At 39.5% G+C, this 18,727-nt stretch overlaps 1 protein-coding gene across 2 annotated transcripts in view; it reads right to left on the reverse strand.

The window, feature by feature from the left end:
- Positions 1-18,727, reverse strand: part of Chchd3 (coiled-coil-helix-coiled-coil-helix domain containing 3) — a 260,092-nt gene that overhangs the window by 174,751 nt on the left and 66,614 nt on the right. For both annotated transcript variants that reach the window (XM_055602161.1, XM_055602160.1), the window contains exon 4: positions 1,064-1,181. In XM_055602161.1, coding sequence (XP_055458136.1) covers positions 1,064-1,181 — 118 coding nt within the window. The remainder of the gene's footprint in view (positions 1-1,063; positions 1,182-18,727) is intronic.

The following is an 18,727-nucleotide window of genomic DNA, read 5'->3' on the forward strand; positions in this document are numbered from 1 at the left end:
AGAATGACAGAGAGACAAACAGACAGACACTAGCGGAGAGAGCAGAGAGGGTCTTCTCATCAAGTTTTAGCAGTTCTCAGTCACTTGCTGGTAGGAATTATGAAATTCAAAACCCTCCACATAAGGCCCTGTGTTCTGTCTTACTGCCCCCCCACACACACAGTGTGAAGTTCTAGCGAGTACTAAAGGCCTTGATCTGCATTTCTAGGAAGAAGTAGGAACTGAGCAGTGCAAGCTAGATAGAGAAAGACCAGAAAACCAGAACCAGAAACAGAAAAGCTCCAGCTGTGGCTGACAAAGGAAACTGTATTTAATAAGTGGTAGGAATACAGAAGATACTAATCATCATGAGAAACTACATTTCAGAAAACTGTTCTGTGGCCTACAAATATATTTGCATATATACAGCATTTCTCCAAATTCACAGTTATATATAAGAGACCTTGAAAAAAACACTACAGAAGGAAACAAACCCCAGTGTAAACCATGGTCATGTCAAGAAAAGATGTATGGTGACTCTCACATTTTCTACTAATGACCTTTTATTTTAAAGTACCTATTAGGTCTTTAAAATTAAGAAAATTTTTACTGAAAAAACTTCTGGTGGTCTTTTAAAAGACTTTTCCAAGGACATTGCTGACATTTTCTTCTTTCTAAGGTCTAGAGAGTGACAGATAAAGCTTGACTCACCTTCCTGCAGGTTTCCCAGGTAAGCATCTCCAAGTGGCCAGCAAGAAGAAAAAGAAAGCCAGGCCCCTGTTTCAGTGTTGCAGCGACAATATAGTCAAGGGAGGAAAAGCAAACAAGCAAAATCCCCCAGGGGCAATGCCTGGGCACATGACTGTGTAGTAGTTTTGACTTCAATACTCCTTAAGTTAACCACCTTAACATCCTGGGTAGCCAAACTTTATCAGCTACTTGTAATATATGAAACTCAAGAAAATCCTGGTGAAGGGACCATTACTGTTATCAACACTAAAAGCTGGTACCAAGCTTAGCTTTGTCCAATCTCAATGATGCCCTGGAGGACAAGGCATCTTTAGTAAATTTAGAAGAGACTCACCAGATGCTTTGCCTTCAAGCGCTCTTCCTCGCTGGATATTCTTTCCCTCAGGATAGCTCTGGTCAGCTGCTCGTTGGCTGCAGCCCTCTCTCGTTCTAGGTCCCTGGCTTGCTTAAGGCTGAAAAGACAAGCAAGGGAATAATGTCTTGATATTATTTTAACTACTGAAACTATTTTAGATTATTTAATAACCTAGTTAGAAAAAGAACACTTTGCTGCTTGACATTACTTTATGATAAATGAAATAACTGAACAAAAAGACAGAAACACAACAGCCATAAATCCAAAAGCTAAAATCATCTTGGTCCATAATCCACCAAAGCTTTCTACAAAAGCAATCTCCCTGCAGCCTCCACCCACACATTTAAAACAAAAGAATTCAAAGAGGAGAAGCTATTGATTCAGGTAACAAAGTATCCAAATTTAATAAAGTCCTCAGGCAAAACTGAAAACTTCCTACCTAAGAATCTATCACTGGGCCTGCCAGTGAATAAAGACCTTGCCACACAAGCATGCGGACCTGAGGATAGGCTCTCCAGCAGAGACACCAGGATCCCTCTGCTGCTGGCTGGCCAGCCTAGTCCACCAACAAGTCCTAGGTCCCAGAGAGAGGCTCACTCTCAAACTCCAAGGCAGACCATGCTCCTGAGACCTATAGCTGAGCTACATTTCTGGCCTCTGCATACACATGTACACATGCCCAAAACCATCAAGCCACCTTTGTGACAAGTATATGAAGGCTTACCTTCTTCTTTTCAAAACTGACTCATTTATTGAATGTGAATCAGGCACAATGTTAAGCTTGGAGGACACAGTAGTGGAAAGGTGTTGAGATCCCTAGGTTTCTTAATCCTATTTTAAAGCAGAGGTTAACTAGTAACACATAAAAGAAGTCTCTCCATACAGTGTATCACTTCATCTTCAAAAATTGTCATGCAAATACAGCAGAGCCTTTAATAGGAGGCTCCAGGCTGCTGGAATGAAGGCTCTCACCTCTCTTACCTCCAAATAGAATCTTACATTCCAGACATGGTCTAGTGAAACAAGAAGCCGGTGTATTGGTGCCAGAATCTACATACTACTAATTCTATGAACAAAGCCTACAACTGCATTAAGGTGATCCATAGCCTCGTCACACAATTAGATCCATATTAAGTTACAATCTACTAAAAACCCCCCATATATGATAAAGATAAATGACTTTGGCACTGGATTTTGCCATAATGCATTGCACAGAAAGGTACTCGGAAGCACTAAATGAAAGATCATTTCAGTCTACTTTCATGGACAAAGATTTTCTGATTATTTTTTCTCTTTTGAAAGAATAACCCTTCTATACCATCATATCTCCAAAGATGTCAGCTATGCTTTAAAGGGAGGTGAAATTGTTATGTTGATGTTATTCTAAGTGAAATTTTCTGAGTGTGAATGATGAGTGCTAAATTTTAATTGGTGCTAGCCTATCAAAAGGACCCTTGAGAAGAAGTAGAGAACATAAAATTCTTATTACTATTTTAAATTGTCACACCATCCTGATACTATAGATTCCTTAGAAATAAATTATAACAGATAAAACTATCTTATAAAATATATTCCAAATTATGTCTTTCCCTTAGATGGTAAACATGTTTAGTTGTTTCTTAAAGAAAAAATAAATAAATAACAGGGGCTGGAGAGATGGCTCAGAGGTTAAGAGCGCTTCCAGAGGTCCTGAGTTCAATTCCCAGCAACCACATAGTGACTCACAACCATCTGTAATGAGATCTGGTGATCTCTTCTGGCATGCTGGCATACACGCAGGCAAAACACTGTATAAATAATAAATCTAGGAAGGAAGGAAGGAAGGAAGGAAGGAAGGAAGGAAGGAAGGAAGGAAGGAAGGGAGGGGGGAGGGGAGGGGGGGGGGGGGGGGGGGGGGGGGGGGGGGGGGGAGGGAGGGGAAATAAATATAAACTTTTTCCACTGTAAGACCTTCTAAGCCATAAGTACAATGAAGTATAGGCAAAGTAAAAATCTCTAAAATATTTAATAAAAGAACAAACATCATAGCATCAGCCACTGACTATCAGATCACACTGCCTCCCCAGTTAAGGAAATTGGGGTGAGTTCCACACAGCAGCAGGAGCAAAAACTTTCCGGGCAGTATTGAACATCTAGACATCAGAAACCCCAAGCAAAGTATCTAGCAAAATGCCTTTTAATGTGTCTCCGCCCTGGTGAGTCTGATTCTATAGCTGGAAAGCTACAACTTGATACACAAATACATACTGGAGATATATCAAAGGGAAGTAACATAAAAATGTAGTGGTCCACACGAAGTCACTGATAACAGCTAATGTTATTAAGCCAGATTACAAAACTATGCGTTTAGAGCACTTTAATGGGAATACTGTAGCACATTTTTTAAAAGTTGCCTATTTAATATTTGCATAAAAAAACATTACCATCACTTAGGGATCATCTGCTACATGCCTAAAAGTGTGACAGGCATTTCACATGTGCACACATACATGCATGTGCTTTATATGCAAAGGTGACATTGATTATGAACATGGACTATGAATCTATAGAACTACACTTGATCATTCAGTTTGGTGTAGCCAGTTTTAATAATGACTATTTGTCTAGCTGAATTTACTCAAATACAGTACAAGTTTAATTACAAATGACGATATAAGTGGCTTAACTCAGAGAATCATAAACTGCTGGAAGTGAAAGCAAAGAAGCAAACATAGAAAAATATGAAAGTCTTCAACATTTTTTAAAAAACAGTGCCTACTGTCCTGCTGTGTATGAAGACAAACAAGCTCTGGGTGTGGTCTTGAGATCCACCAACCCTACACTCACTAACCTGAGCTCTGCTATGTGGATTGGTGTTAACGCCTACCTTGTACATAAACAAAGCATTTAGGACAGAGTGACAAATGTCAGAACTCAAAGAAATAACGGTAATACCTTCGTTGTAGGGATAGGAATACACAGAAGCAGAACATTCTGTTACAAAGAAAACCTATGTGTATATAGTGGCTTTGGCCTCAGGTGTTGAGCTCTCAGCGCTCTCTCTCTCTTTCTCACCTCCTGCCCTCCCTCCCTCTCTCTGGTTTTCTCTTTCTAGCTCTCTCTCCCTCCCTACCTCCCTCTCTTCGTCTTTCCCTCCTTCCCTCTCTCTCAATCTCTCTTTCTCTCTTCCTACCTCTCTCTTGTCAAGAGGAAATTTTGCTTGATTCTTTAACTTTTCTTCAAGAACTTCTAGAGGCAAAAACTTATGCAACTGCTGCTGACTCCAGTATCCTGCTTTTTCTTTTGTTTGTGTTTCTTTTCTCTTTTCTTCCTTCCTTCCTTCCTTTTTATTCTTTTATTCTTAAATACACCCTGACCAGTTTCCTCTCCCTACAGTCTTCCCAGCGACCCCCTCCCTGGAACTCCCCCTCCATTTCCCTTCAGAAAAGAGCAGGCCTCCCAGGGATGTCAACTGAACTCAGTATAACAAGTTACAGTAGGGCAACCCACAAATCTCAAATCAAGGCTGGGCAGGAAAAGCCAGCGAGGGAAAGGCTTCCAAAAGAAGGCCAAAGAGTCAGGGACACCTCCTCTTCCAGTTAGGAGTCCCACATAAAGACCAAGCTAACAACCATAACTTGCAGAAAACCTAGCACAGACCCATGAGCCCTGCTTAGTTGATTCTATGGTTTCTGTTCTCCTGGTGTCCTCAACCCCTCTGGCTCCTACAATCCTTCCTTCCCTTCTTCCAAGGGGTTCCCCGAGATCTGAGAGGAGAGACACAATGGAGATCTCCAATTTGGCCTAATGTTTGGCTGTAGGTTTCTGCATCTACTCCTATCAGCTGCTGAAGGAAGCCTCTCTGATGGCCACTGGACTAGGCACTGATCTATGAATATAGCAGAATGTCATTAGGAATCATTTTATTGGCTTATTTTTTGTATCCTGCATCTCCAAGCTATCCAACCTCTGGTACCCAACCATCTAGGCAGTGTTGAGCATGGACTTCCTTTCATGGCATGGGCCTCAACTTAGCAACATTCACTGATTGGCCACTGCACAAGTTCGGCAACTCCACTGACCTAGCACATCTTGGAGGCAGGACAGATTGTAGGCAAAGGTTTTGCAGCTGGGGAATCCTGCTTTTTCACAGGCTTCTTTCGAATGTTCCTGTAAGTTCAAAAATGGAAAGGACTTGGTCTATTTTTGTCAATGTTACATACTCAGTATTTACAGCTGCCTGACCCATTATAGATGCTCAAACATCTGTTAAATGTACATATATGGCACAACCTATACTACACTAAACAAATGACAAGAGCAGGGTGCCAACATTTGGAAACACCAATGTCTAAAGTCTGACTCTTGGAGAATCAAGACATACTGGTACAAATTAATTATAAGAAAAATCACTTTTCTTTCCTCATAAATTCCTTACGTCTGCTTAACAATGATAACTGCCTAAGAGATGTCTGTGCTGTGAGTACTCAGAAAACCCAACTACTATAGTGCAGCACAAGGGAACTGCTATTTGGCTTATGTCTGAAGGACACTGTTGGAACCACAGGAGTAAAGAGAAAGGGACTTAGGCATAGAAAACATCACCAGGCTGAGAGACACACAGAAAGATTTCCTTTAGATGCTGTTCTGCCTTCAGAGTATCACAGAAGCTCAATATCACGTCGGGGGGGGGGGCGCGGGGGTGTTATTTTAAATTATTCTAGAAGGCAGAATTTCAGATATATGGTATGCCTTTAAAAGTGATGGCACCATATTGGGATATTTTCAATTCTGTGAATCCTTTCTCAATTCTTACCCACCAAAAACTTTCACTGACACAGGTTTTTCTTTTTTCCCCCTTCAGGTAAGTACCTCTTACACTCACTCATTTACATCACTTAACATTTTACTTGCTCAGGAGCTCCTATTTCCTGTGGACCATCTTCACTGATCCCCTTGGCTTCCACCCCTGTTCCTTACTCAATTCACTGACCACCTCGAAACCCAGCTGTCCTGCAACCTCCTCTCTTCTCACCACCTCCCAACCCCACCCCATCAGGGACCCAGCTGGACATGAGGGAACAGCAAGGCCACAGTTGGAGCTGTAAGGTCAGAGGAATCATGTCCAAGGTCACAATGCAAGGCAATTACTTGCCCCCATTTGTGGGATAAAAATGAGGCTTTCATTACTAACTTGGGTCTCTGATGATTTTAGAATTATCTCAAAACAAAACTAAACAGAACAAGCATCTGAACAAATACAGCCCCTTCCTATTTATTGGCATTTCTCACTTATTACTTCAGATCTCCTGGTCTAATATTATTCTACATTAAGCCACTGATTTAAGTTTCATTTAAATTTCCTTCTTTTAAATACATATCTCTCCTCATTTAAATTCTCTAGAGTTTTCAGCAAAGAAGTAGGAGTTTAGTGTAAACTTTTCCTGTTTGCTCTAAGTAATTGGATAGCTTGCCCAAGCTTAACGAAACAAACCAGTTGGTGCTGCCCTATACCGCAAGCCCCAGCGACTTAGCTCTTTTTCTCTCCAATTGGGTGAGAGACTTAACATACAGGAGCAAAATGAGTTCCTAAAAACCAGCCAAATCTCCTATAATGAATATTATTGCATGTCCTTTTTAAATAAGACTCGAAAAATTATTCATTACATTCAACTCACACATCTGGTATAAAACACAGTTCTCTATAACATGGTCCCACGGTAAAAATCACCCAGCTTTATTGCCTTCTGAAGAACTTAAAGATTTTAAGGAAGTGGGAAGGGAATTTTAAAAGTAACTTTAGCAAGGCATTTTTTATATATCAAATTCCATCATGCTCTATGAGGGAGGCATTACTCCCTCTACTTTTAACAAAAGAAAAACACAAGAAATACACTAGAGGCGAGAACACAAACACACTGAGTCCAGTTTCCAAAGCTGTCTCTCTTAAACACCCTGAAAAGCTATCTCCCTCCTAGCATGGTGGAGTGCACCTGTAACCCCAGCCACCGGGAGGGGGAAGCTTAAGGCCTTGCCTGGGTTACAGGAGGAGTTCAAAGCCAGGCTCTGGAGTTAGTGAGACCTTGGGATAGACCTCAGGCAAATGAAGAAGCTTGTTTGCCTACCAAGCTGAGATCCTAGGTTTGCAGACATGGGTGCCAACATGCTCCCAACTAAAACTAGTTTCTGCTGTATCACCTCCCTCCACAGTCAAGAACAGGAAGTCAGACCTTTTCTATCAAACATTTTAAAATGTGCTTTTTCATGTGTTTTCCCAACATCAACTGTACTTCACTGGCTGCCCAATGTAGTCTGGTTCTTGACACCCTGGAACTTCTATAAGTCTGCATCCTGCTCATTTGGTCATTCCCACATAGTCAAATTTGTCTTTATACAGGGAGACACATAAGTAATTCTATACAACTCCAGCTTAGGAAATCACTTTATACTTTAATATTTAAGGCTTCTGGGAGAAAGTGGATAAGAACCTCAGATAATAGTTGAGAATAAATGGAAAAGTGCAATTGTTAGAGATAAAGTGATCTGACTAAATGATTTATCTAAAATTGAACTGACTATTACACACCGACAAGATCTACAAAATACTGCAATGTAGTTGACTCCAAAAGACTGAAGCAGAAAGAGAAACAAGTGACAGCAACCCTACAGGTCACTTTTAATAGTAAAGATAAATCTCATTTTAACGCATCATATTTGTTGGAACATGCTGAAGTAGCACTGGAAGTTCTGTTTATCATCCACTTTTAGACAGAAAAGCTGAGCTGGGTAGTTCAATGAACTAATTATTAGACTATTAAAAATAATGACAGAACAAGCACACAGTTTTCCAGTTATAAGACTTTACAAAATTAAAAATATAGCAAGCTTAGCACTCAACTCAAACTATTTCAAATCCTGGAAAGAAATGTGTATGGATTAATATTACAAAATAACCATATGTGGATGAATGTACATTAATATAGCTCTGCTAAATTCATATGAAATATCTCTATGTATGATGGACAGAAGTGACATTTATCCTGCCTAGTTTGAGTCAGGTACAGATCTAGAAACTTGTCAGGTGTGAGCCTTTCTGTTTTCATACCAACACTGAGTGTAGGATTCTAATGAGAATGTCTGGCAAAGAGAAAGTATATCAAACCAAAACTTATAGTGAGAGAGAAAGAGGGAAAATGACAGAGATTGCCTTAAAACTGACTGATATGCAATCTAGTCACGAGACTTGGTTCTAGAGGAATCAAGAGAACATCTATAGGACTCTCTATGTCTCAATGAATTATTTCAATCAATCTCAGTTTCTTTCTGTTGTAGTTGGCCCCTGTATGTCCTCCAAAGGCCCTTAGAGTAAAAGCTTGGTCTCCACAGCATGTTCCCAGACGGTAAAAACACTAAAAGACAGGAACTAGTGACAGCCCTTTAGATCACTGAAAATCACACCCTCAAGCAAGTAGGGCAGGCCACTTGTTCTTCCCTCTCTTTGGCTTCCTGGTGCATGGTTAGTAAAGAGCTCTTATTGGTCACAATCCCATCTGTGCTGTCTCCACAAAACAGAAAGGCTAACCAATCATGACCTAGAACCTCCAAAACTGTGAGCCAAAATAAATCTCTTTTCTTTACCCCAGGCAACTGTGATAGAATGGAAGCTGACTAATACACCTTACTTTTCACAAGAATATTCTTTTTAAATTTTTCTAATTTTAACTTGCACAAAAATTTGTCAAAGTTGGACATTGTCTGCAAAGCTCCAAAATGATGCAAAAAGAAAACTCCACTCCAAACTAGATGCTGACAATGGTAACTGGAAGTTATCCATGACCACAACTGCCTCCCAGCCAGCCCAGAGCAAGCATCTGTAGGAAGAGAATGGCCCCACAAAGCCCCTTCCCCAGTTTTTCAATCAAGTATTCTGTGGATTTCTATGTGATTCTAAGGCTGAGTCACCATAAGTGACACAAAAAGGTTAATGCTATTGTTTATAAATGCTTGGGTAGGTTACTATGCTGCTTCTTTGGGTTTGTGCTGAGAACCTTTGACTTTACCTTTCCTCCTAGTTCCTTCTTTGGTATACCTTTGCTAACCCATTAATTTGTAACCTTTATTTATAACACATTACACTGTCTTAACTTCATTCAGTATAAATAATATTTAGCTGAGGGGTGTGTGTGCATGCGCATATGCACACAAACAATTTAGTCTCTCTGTGCATGCTGCACATACAGGCAACCATAATGTAGCAGCCTTGGTCTCCACATGGGAAACTGCTCAGCAACTTTCTAACAAAATAACCAAAGTAACCTATTTTCTTCTACTTTGTTTTGTTTGTTATCAAATTTACTTGCTATTGCCTTGTTTGTTCCCTGGTTCCTGGTTCCATCAAGCTGCCATACACCCAACACCCCTTCACTGCTTTTCTACTCTTATCATCACCTCTCTCCAATCTCTATACTAGGAGTTTTTGGACTTTTTGTCCGTTTGTTTGTTTGTTTGTTTCCTACGGTTTGAAAATTGATCAAGCTTGCCCAGCAAGCCAGGTGAGAGCAAACAGTGAGCGTTTTCCTTTCCCCATCCTACTCCTTGTTAAGAGTTGAGTGCTTTCAAATGCAGTTTCTACGTGGTCTCCTTTACATGTTCAAGGGTTACTCTTCAGTGTCAACAATTCTGAACACTCTACACAAGCCACTAGCTGACCCTCACAGGTGCTTCTCTTCCTCTCAGTAGGGGTTTTTGCTCTCATCCCCTTCTTACTCTTCTTTCAGGATGAACTATTGTGTTGGGCGCTTAGCTGTGACTCTCAGCTTACCAGCCCTCCTCCAAGCTCATGATGGGACTTTCTGAACTGTTAGTACTGTGCTGGTGAGTCATGGTAGACTCTCCAATAGGGAGCAGCAGAGGGCAACTGCAAGGCTGAAGGAAGACCTGCCTGGTGGCTTTGCTCCTATCCTGCCTCAGCACCTGGAAGCACAGGTTAGCTAATTCAAACTTGCAAGATCGGCCTCCTTGAATGTCACTCTGGAGTCACTAGTTGCACCCACTGGCCCCCTCCATAAATCATGGGCCTCTCTCAGAGACACTAGCTGAGAGGCAGGGACCTCTTCAGGCCAGTTCCACCCTCAGGTGATTTGCATACAGTCCTCAGGCAAGGCCAGGGAGTCCAGAATAGTTCAAACTAGGATGTAGTGACTATACATCAGATTCAAAAGACTTGACGTGGAAGGAAAGGAAATAAGACGCCTCTTCCAGAAACTTTATATTGAGCACATATTTGAGACAGATTAAGAAACAAATAGGCTCATTGCTAGATATTTCTTTATAGTTTAGACAGTTACTAGGAAGTTAACTAGAGGGGCTCACTTTGTATCTCTGGTAAACAGAACTGCCTGAGGATTGGAGAATTTTGTTTCTTTTGTTTTGACTTTTAAATACCCTATGAACAATCCTTACATCAAATTTCTCTGTAAAAATAAGCAGTATGCTCTGCCTTTATCACAGATTCTACCTTTAGCTGTGTATATTAATAAATGTCCTAATTCTTCACAGGTTTGAAAGATCTAAGAGCAGAACTCCAGAATTTCAGTCCTTTTCCCTGATGCATCATGCAGCTTCTGGTACGCAGAAGCAAAGGCCGGACCCAGGAGATCCTGCTTCCTTTATAAAGTACCTCTTCTTTCCATCTGGAAGCTTCTGCAGTTTTCTTCTTATCCTTATAATTTTTCTCTTTATATTTCAAAATTGTCACAATCTATGACTAGGCATGAATCTTTTCTCATCAGTCCAGCCTAGAACAAAAAAGGCCTTTCAATTTACAGGCCCTAGTCTTCTGTAAACTTACAGGCCCTGTAAACTTCAGGGAAAGCAATCGTTTAATTATCACTTCATTGCCAACTCTTCCCTTTGTCTTCTAGAATTTAGGCTCTCATCACATACAATGTGCAAAAGGTAACTTTGCTACCTAAGAAATCAAGATACATCTTAAAAATGGCAGCATCTCATGACCAAGTGGCAACAATAACAATGCTACAAACAGGGCAACTGTGCAAAGATTTCCTGCAAGACGCTGCCTTTTCTGAGTAGTCTTCTCAATTGTCCCCTTCTGTCTGGCTACTCAAACAAGTAGGCTTCTCCTTATTTTCAATTTGCTACTTTATCTGGGCTCAGACCCTGCTGTGGTACCACCTTCACTGGAAAAACCTAAAGGGCCAAGAAACATGTGCCTAGGTGACGAATGGTGTCAACAGCAAACAGTCCAACAGCTTTGTAAGTCCCCACATCCCATCTCCCCCAACCACACCCACCTGAACTAGCTGAAGAGATGGATACCAAACATTCTCTCATGAGCATCCCTGAAACTGGGCCCACCCCTGTGTATTTGTATGCTACACTAAAACCAACCCACTGGCTCATACCCTTTATCAGGCTCTGCCGAGAAAAAATAATTGAAAATTAGATAAGAATTGAAAGAGGCAAAAAAGAAAACAACAATAACAACATAAAAGACATAACAACCCTCTGACTCACTACATACCTTTCGATTATTAAATTTTTATTATAGATTTACATCTTAAAAGTTAAGGAATGGCAGTTCAGTATCCAAGTGGGTTCCATTGTAATAGGAACAGGGACTGTCTCTGACATGAACTGATTGGCCTGCTCTTTAATTACCTCCCCCTGAGGGGGAAGCAGCATTACCAGGCCACAGAAGACCTAATTGACTAGAATCAGAAGGAAGGAAAAGAAGACCGCCCCTATCAGTGGACTTTGGGAGGGGCATGCATGCAGAGGGTGGAGGAAGGGAGGGATTGAGATGGAAGGAGGGAGGGAACCACAGGGGGGATACAAAGTGAATAAAGTGTAATTAATAAAGAAAAAAAATGAAAAAAAGTTAAAGAATGTTAGAATAAAGTTAAGAAATTAATAGCAGGTGGAGGAGAGGCGGCACAAGCTTATAATTCCAAAAATGGGAGGCAGAGACAGAAGCAAGAAAATAGGGAATTCGAATATAGCCTGAACTACATAATGAAGCCCTGAATCAAACAAAATAAAATAACAACAAAAATAAAGACTGGTTGAAATGATCTGGCAATGGGGCTGGGCTGAACACCAATGCTTATTTTTAAGATAATTTTTATATATCATCTTTTCATGATTAGCTACACTTTCCTAAAAAGAAAAGTGTGATCTATTGAACAGACACAGGACAACCAAGTGAGGAAAGGAAGACATGCAGCTGGAAGCCATGGGCTTAATGAAGCTGTATAAGAAAACAGGACAAACTCTTTCCAAAGGAACACTAATTTTGAATCCCCTTCAACAAAGGATAAGTAGCCTCTTAAGAATTAAATTTTATATCATCAGGCACAATGCAATCACTATGATTCACTAGTTAAACACGTGCCTTAATCCGTATCAGTCTCTTCTGAAGAAAGCTGGCCAAAATTCTTAACTTTGCATCTTCTGGAAAAATGCTGACAAGGCCTATGTACCCCTCAAGCACGTTCTAGTGAAAGTCACCCTGGCATGCAAAGGGAACACAGTGATAACTCCTGCACCCAGTAGACTACTCCACAGCAATCAATTTTCAGGCTTCACTGACACTATCCATCAGACAACAATTTGTTTTGGCAGATGTTTTATTTCTAGTAGTCCCTCTGAAACCATGTTAAAATTTTTCTAATAAAAATGCATTGATCTGAACAACACAGCAAACCATATTCTGGATTTCATCTTAATTTTCACCTTAAACATGAAATGAGATGGTAGAAGTATGCAGATGGAAAGAACTGAAATTCCTTATAATTTTTCCTACTGCTACTTGAAGATAAAGTCAGTTCACTCCCTCACCTGGATTTCTCTTTCTCCATAATACTTAATTAATGTGTGACTAACGTATATTTAATATACACATGTCTGTGAGTTTGGAAATAAGTAAACACCCATGAAACTACGCTGTCATCAAGGCCGTTAACATACCTGTCCTCTTCCTAAGTTTCCATTCCTAATTTTCTTAGCTTTCTTTCTAATGTTGTGCATGTGCCTTTACGTGGTGTGCGCATGTGAGCGCAGATGTCTGCAGGTGTCCCAGTCCCCTGGAGGTGGAGTTACAGGCATTTGTGATCCAACTGCCCTGAGTGCTGGGAACTAAATTTGGATCTTCGGCAAGAGCAGTGCATCTTCTTAAACACTGAGCCATCTTTTCAGCAAAGCCACTCTTACCAATACTGCTGTTGTTGTGTGTACAATTAACACATAACCCAAGTTCTTGGTGAGTTTTAGTTTATGACACAGCAGTGCCAGATACTAGAATCACACTATATCCTCACGTGACATTTCTCTCTCTGGCTGAAAAGTTCAATTACAAACCTATTTCATGAAATATTACCAAGAAAATTTCACATCAAAGATTTTTTAAAAGGAAATTACCTGAATTATAGTACACAATAAGCTTTTTCTTTTTTTAAGTCTAAAGTGTAGATCACAGCATGCAGACAGAGATTCAAACTGCAAGAGACAAGGTTTAGCATCCAAGTTTAGTTTTACTCTGGGCTTCTCACAAAACATGATTTCAATGCAGTCTAACAAAAGATGCCAGACTCATGAGGTGTTTTCACACCCTACTCTGTTCATTGTGTTCTGTGTAGTATGGATGATTTTTAACATAAGTCATGCTACCTACATTTTTACATGTATAACACTGTCTACTAATATAATACCTGCCTTTCATGAAGAACGTCCTTATGCCAAGTATTTTAACAGGTTTACATACACAATTTCATTTATTCCTCATAAAAATCCCTCAGGATTTAACTCAGGGGAGTTGCATTCCATTTCAGACCTAAAGAAAACAAAGCTGAGAAAAGTTAAACAAATGGCACAAAATTGCATAGGTAGAATTCATACTGAAAATTTATGACTCAAAATAAAGAAAGAAAACAGTCACTATGCCATAATCATGATTATATGAAACCAAATGCTTCAAGGACACTTCAGTGGCATGTTCAGTTCTGAATTCAAGATTGGCTTTATCTAGGTGTTCTTGCACTTAACAAAACCTTTCTATCTTCAGTGCGTCTGTCTAGGTCACTGTCCCATGGTCTTGATTTTCACTCTATCCTCATGCAACTGCAAAAGCAAGCATAGTGTCTCACATGTTAACAGATGACAATAATGTGTTTCCATCCCTTTTCCACTCACAGATGCCTGGAGAACTGCTGAGGATTGCTGCTAAAAAGAGCCATTCCAAAATGCAACCCTGCAGGTAAAAATCCCACCAAGAAACAAGAGCATAAAATGAAAAGTATAGTCAAATTACTGGGAATGTAAGACACAATGTACACCACTAGACAAAAACTGATACTTTACATCAGTGTTTACCCTCCAGCCCCCCCACCCTCCAAAATGACTAAAATTGAGATGTAATAAATTAATGCTAAAGTTGCCTTTGAAAATATTAGTAACAATGTGATCACCCAAACTGAGCAGATTCTTCCAAACATCTCCGCTAATCAGCAACATAACTCCTAAGGAAGACAAGGAATGGGTAATACAGGCATGAGAAAGACTGTACTAACCAGGCCTCCTAAATGGACCATTTGATGCAGAGCAGCCTTTCAGGAGAAAACACAGTGGAGTATAACCAACCAGGGGACAGGATTAGCTGCACTAACAGTATCTTGGGACACACTGCCTGTGTGTCACATACAACCTAAATCCTAAAAACCTCAAATTGACTAAGTAAACACAGCCTACTTATACAAATAAAACTGTGTTTCCATGATGTTAACAACCGTTTCTAAATTTCCACTACATTTCAGGCCTGAGGAATTGAGCCTTTTTAATTATGCAATATTAGTCATTGACATAGTACTCAAATCCCACGCAGCACGAATCATGTTAGCTAAACTAACAAAATGAATAATTTAGTTCTGGCCCAGCAGGAATCCACTATGCCACCGTCATTATTTACTTCACAATATCCATTCCTATCCTTTTTGAAATTAACAGCTGTAGGTGTTCAAGATGAGCCCACTGGCTGCCTGTTTTGATTCTGATCCACAGAACAGGAAAACTAACCAGCATTCCAATCAAAAAAATTTGGATATCTCACAAGCAAACCCTATTCTCATAATGACCTCCCCAATTAAATGTTAATAATCATTAAAGAATAATAGAATCAATGTAATCACATTTCAGATAAAACTCATAAGCTTAGTTACTGCCAAAGCACACACACAAAACAATGCATCCCCTCACCAATTATAAATGTTCCCACATTTTAGCATTTGAATTATCTTTAAAACAACAGAAAGAGCCCTGTTTTCTTTCAGGTAACAATGGAAGAGGGGGTGACTTTTAGAAAAAAAAAATGTTCCCATCATTCCCTTCAGAGGAAGAAGGATCTATGTCTTCTCACTGTAACTAACAGTATAAAGAAGAGCAAGAAACCAAGAAACCACAGCAATCTAGAACAAATTTTGTCACAGAGGCTAATGCTTGAACTTGGCCACTGTCTTGTTCTACAAATATCACAAGTTCCTTGCTTGCTCCACATTTCAAAGGAGACCTACCCAGCTTCAATTCCATGCAGATGATAAACACTCTTCAGTCCCTGAATATGAGACTCTCAATTTACAGCCAGCTAGAATGACACCAACTCATATGTATGTCCCAGTTAAAATAATCTGCTAAATAAATAATTATCAAGTAAGAAAAAAATAAGGAATAAGTATACTTTTCATTAAGATGTATAGCAGATGTTATATGAAAGATGAATATTCATTCCATCTGGCTTCTGCTGCAATCTACTTTATCTTTACAGTAATTTCCAAATACCTCAAAACAAAACGCTTGAGTTGTATAAAAATCTATGACACGTATGTGATGCAAACACTTTGTCATATTTTGTTCAGTTCAACATGACTAAGTTTGTTAATATATTTTGACAGACTTGCATAACATCCTAAAATGTTTTGAACAATGCAGTTTAGACTGCAATGTAATATTAATGAATGAATAATGTTCTTGAATATAAGGTTTAATATTTAATGATGTAGAGTGCTGCCTGGATTTGATGCAAAAGAAAAATGTGGTTTGAAATCACCATAGTTATCAGGAGACAAAAAAAAAAAAAAAAAGACTACAAAAGTCAGGCAAACCTTTAACCTAAACTCAGAACCGGGGTCTCAGGAGTGGAACTGATGCTTCACCAACTGAATTTCTAGTACTTATCAATATTCACAGAATCATTCCACTTATCAAGTGTCATTTATCAGAATTTTTAAATTACTTGGAGCACACATATCTGCGCCAAGAGATGGAGGAAAGGTTAGTACAAAAATAACACTGGGATGGCTACATAAAACACATTTTGGAAAAAAATCGTCCAGTTGTACCAATACGTCGATTTGATTATTCCTCTATTTAAAAATGTGGAAAGTGTAATAAAGTACCAAGCTCATATCAAATGATTTGTTTCCTCATCTTCTATGGGAAAAAACACTTAGTCTTAAGTACCACTCAACAAAGGTGGTTCAATATGTCAACCTAAACCAAGGAATGGGTGATCTACATTCACTGCAAACAACAGCATATTTGAACAGTAAGCTTAAGAACAAGAGCAGGGTTTGCTGCAATCAGTGAAGTAATACCTAAAACTGCAAAACTATGAAGGGGACTTTATACCTACTCCTAAACACACTGTTAATATTATCGTGAACTGAAAAGTAAAATGGTATCCAGAAGACAACTCCAATATTTAACTCCATTTCTACTTCAAAATAGTTTACCAATAATTATATGCATAGCCAATCTGCACTTATCAAGATAACCTCTCTGACCCAAATAGCTTGCATACATGAAGGTGAAAGTAGTAACAATTTATACAAGCCCTACGTCACACAAATGAAGAAGAATCAATGTACTGTATCCTGAGCACCTACAAGGTTCCATCAGGGCACTGAATAAAGCCTTCACTGAGCCCATCACTGTGACAGTTATGAGTTACTACTCAGAGAGCATGTGATGCAAGCCTGTGGAGATCGAACCTATACCCTGCTGGCTAGGGTCCTCGGGTTTCTTATGGCAAGTCCAATTCTCATTTCAGGATATCTCCAACTTCTCATCCAACTGTATCAATAGCAATCGGGAGCAGCAGGGGGGAGCACCAGCAGGTGCTGCTTCTTTCCTGGAGCTCCCTTTCTGTCTTTCGGCTCTGGCATTTATTCCCACTCAGAGTCCTCAGAGATAAGAACTATCTGCAGGTAGCAAAGAGTCACACTCAGAGCCTGCATGAGGCAAGTAGTTTGCTGCTGTAGACAATCTGAATAAGCCCCATAAACTACACCTGGGATCAAAACAAAAAACATGTTTATATCCACAACAGTAAGAGCCCCTGCTGCAGAAATAAAATGGAGACGGATCAAGGAAGACATCCAACCCCAAAGTTGGATCTCCACAGGCTTGCATCCAAGTGTACACCACACATGTGAACCAGCACACACATAGAAAAAAGATTTTGGTTTGGGAGGATAAAATATCATATTTTGGGAGAGTACTATATAAATACTATATAAGTAAATATATGTTTTGGGGGAGTACTATATAAATACTATATAAATAAATATATCAAATATTGGGGAGTACTATACACATACTTACACCTCTTTTTGTCTGTCATTCATATTAAAAAGGTCCATTTACCAAATCTGTATACTTTACACAGCCACCACTGGCCCAGTATAAACATTTAGACTGGTGCTTTGGATTCATTTCCATTGGGCTTGTACAATGCTTCTTTCAGAGGTTCAGCAGAACGATTTACACCGAATGTGGTTAGTGCCAATTAATGTCTCATACATAATCAAGACTTCTGTCAAGAAAACATTTAAGTTTCTCCAACATAAAGTTTGAAGCAGTTTTTTTTTTGTTTGTTTGTTTGTTTGCTTGCATATTGACTAATTATTGATAGAACTGCAGTCTGGTTCAAGTGAAGCAGAATGAACTTAATTAACAGTACTAAGTGAAGTGACGCCAGTGTAGTTGTGACAAAGTCAGCTGGTGTTTTAGTAGAATGGTTTGTGGCCCCTTCCTTCTCACCTACCTGGTGTTGGGGTATTGGAACAGACTGGGGTGGAGAAGGAAAAAGAGGTATAAAAAAACAAAATAAAATATTATAAAAAGTAACGCCAACATCTCACTGAAGCCAGAGTTAGTCTATCTGGCCAGCCACCACAGGATCTCCATCATCTCCACCGAGGGTTAGGGTTACAGGAGGGGTCACCATGGCCCCTGGCTTAATATGGGTGCTGGGAGTCAAACTCTAGTCTCTACACCTACATGGTCAATGCTTTATCCATTAAGCCACCTTCAGCACCCAAAAGCTCTCTCAGATTTAGCAACTTTTATGATGATTCTCTACTATATACGCTAGGAAGAAGAAAATGCTTGGAAAATGGCTGGAAGACACAGATAATTAACTATAACTATCACTAGGAAATAGAAAGAGGTACTACACACAATCTGTTCTATTTATGTGACATTATTTTTATGAAATTAACTTGCATTTAAGTATAACATTTAAGGGCAGTATGAATACAAATAAATTACAAACTATATATGTAACTTTACATTTTCTAAAAGCATATGAGAAAA

This window comes from Psammomys obesus, unplaced genomic scaffold, assembly GCF_907164565.1.
Source record: "Psammomys obesus unplaced genomic scaffold, mPsaObe1.curated_primary_1811, whole genome shotgun sequence".
In the NCBI taxonomy this organism is placed as follows: Eukaryota; Metazoa; Chordata; class Mammalia; order Rodentia; family Muridae; genus Psammomys; species Psammomys obesus.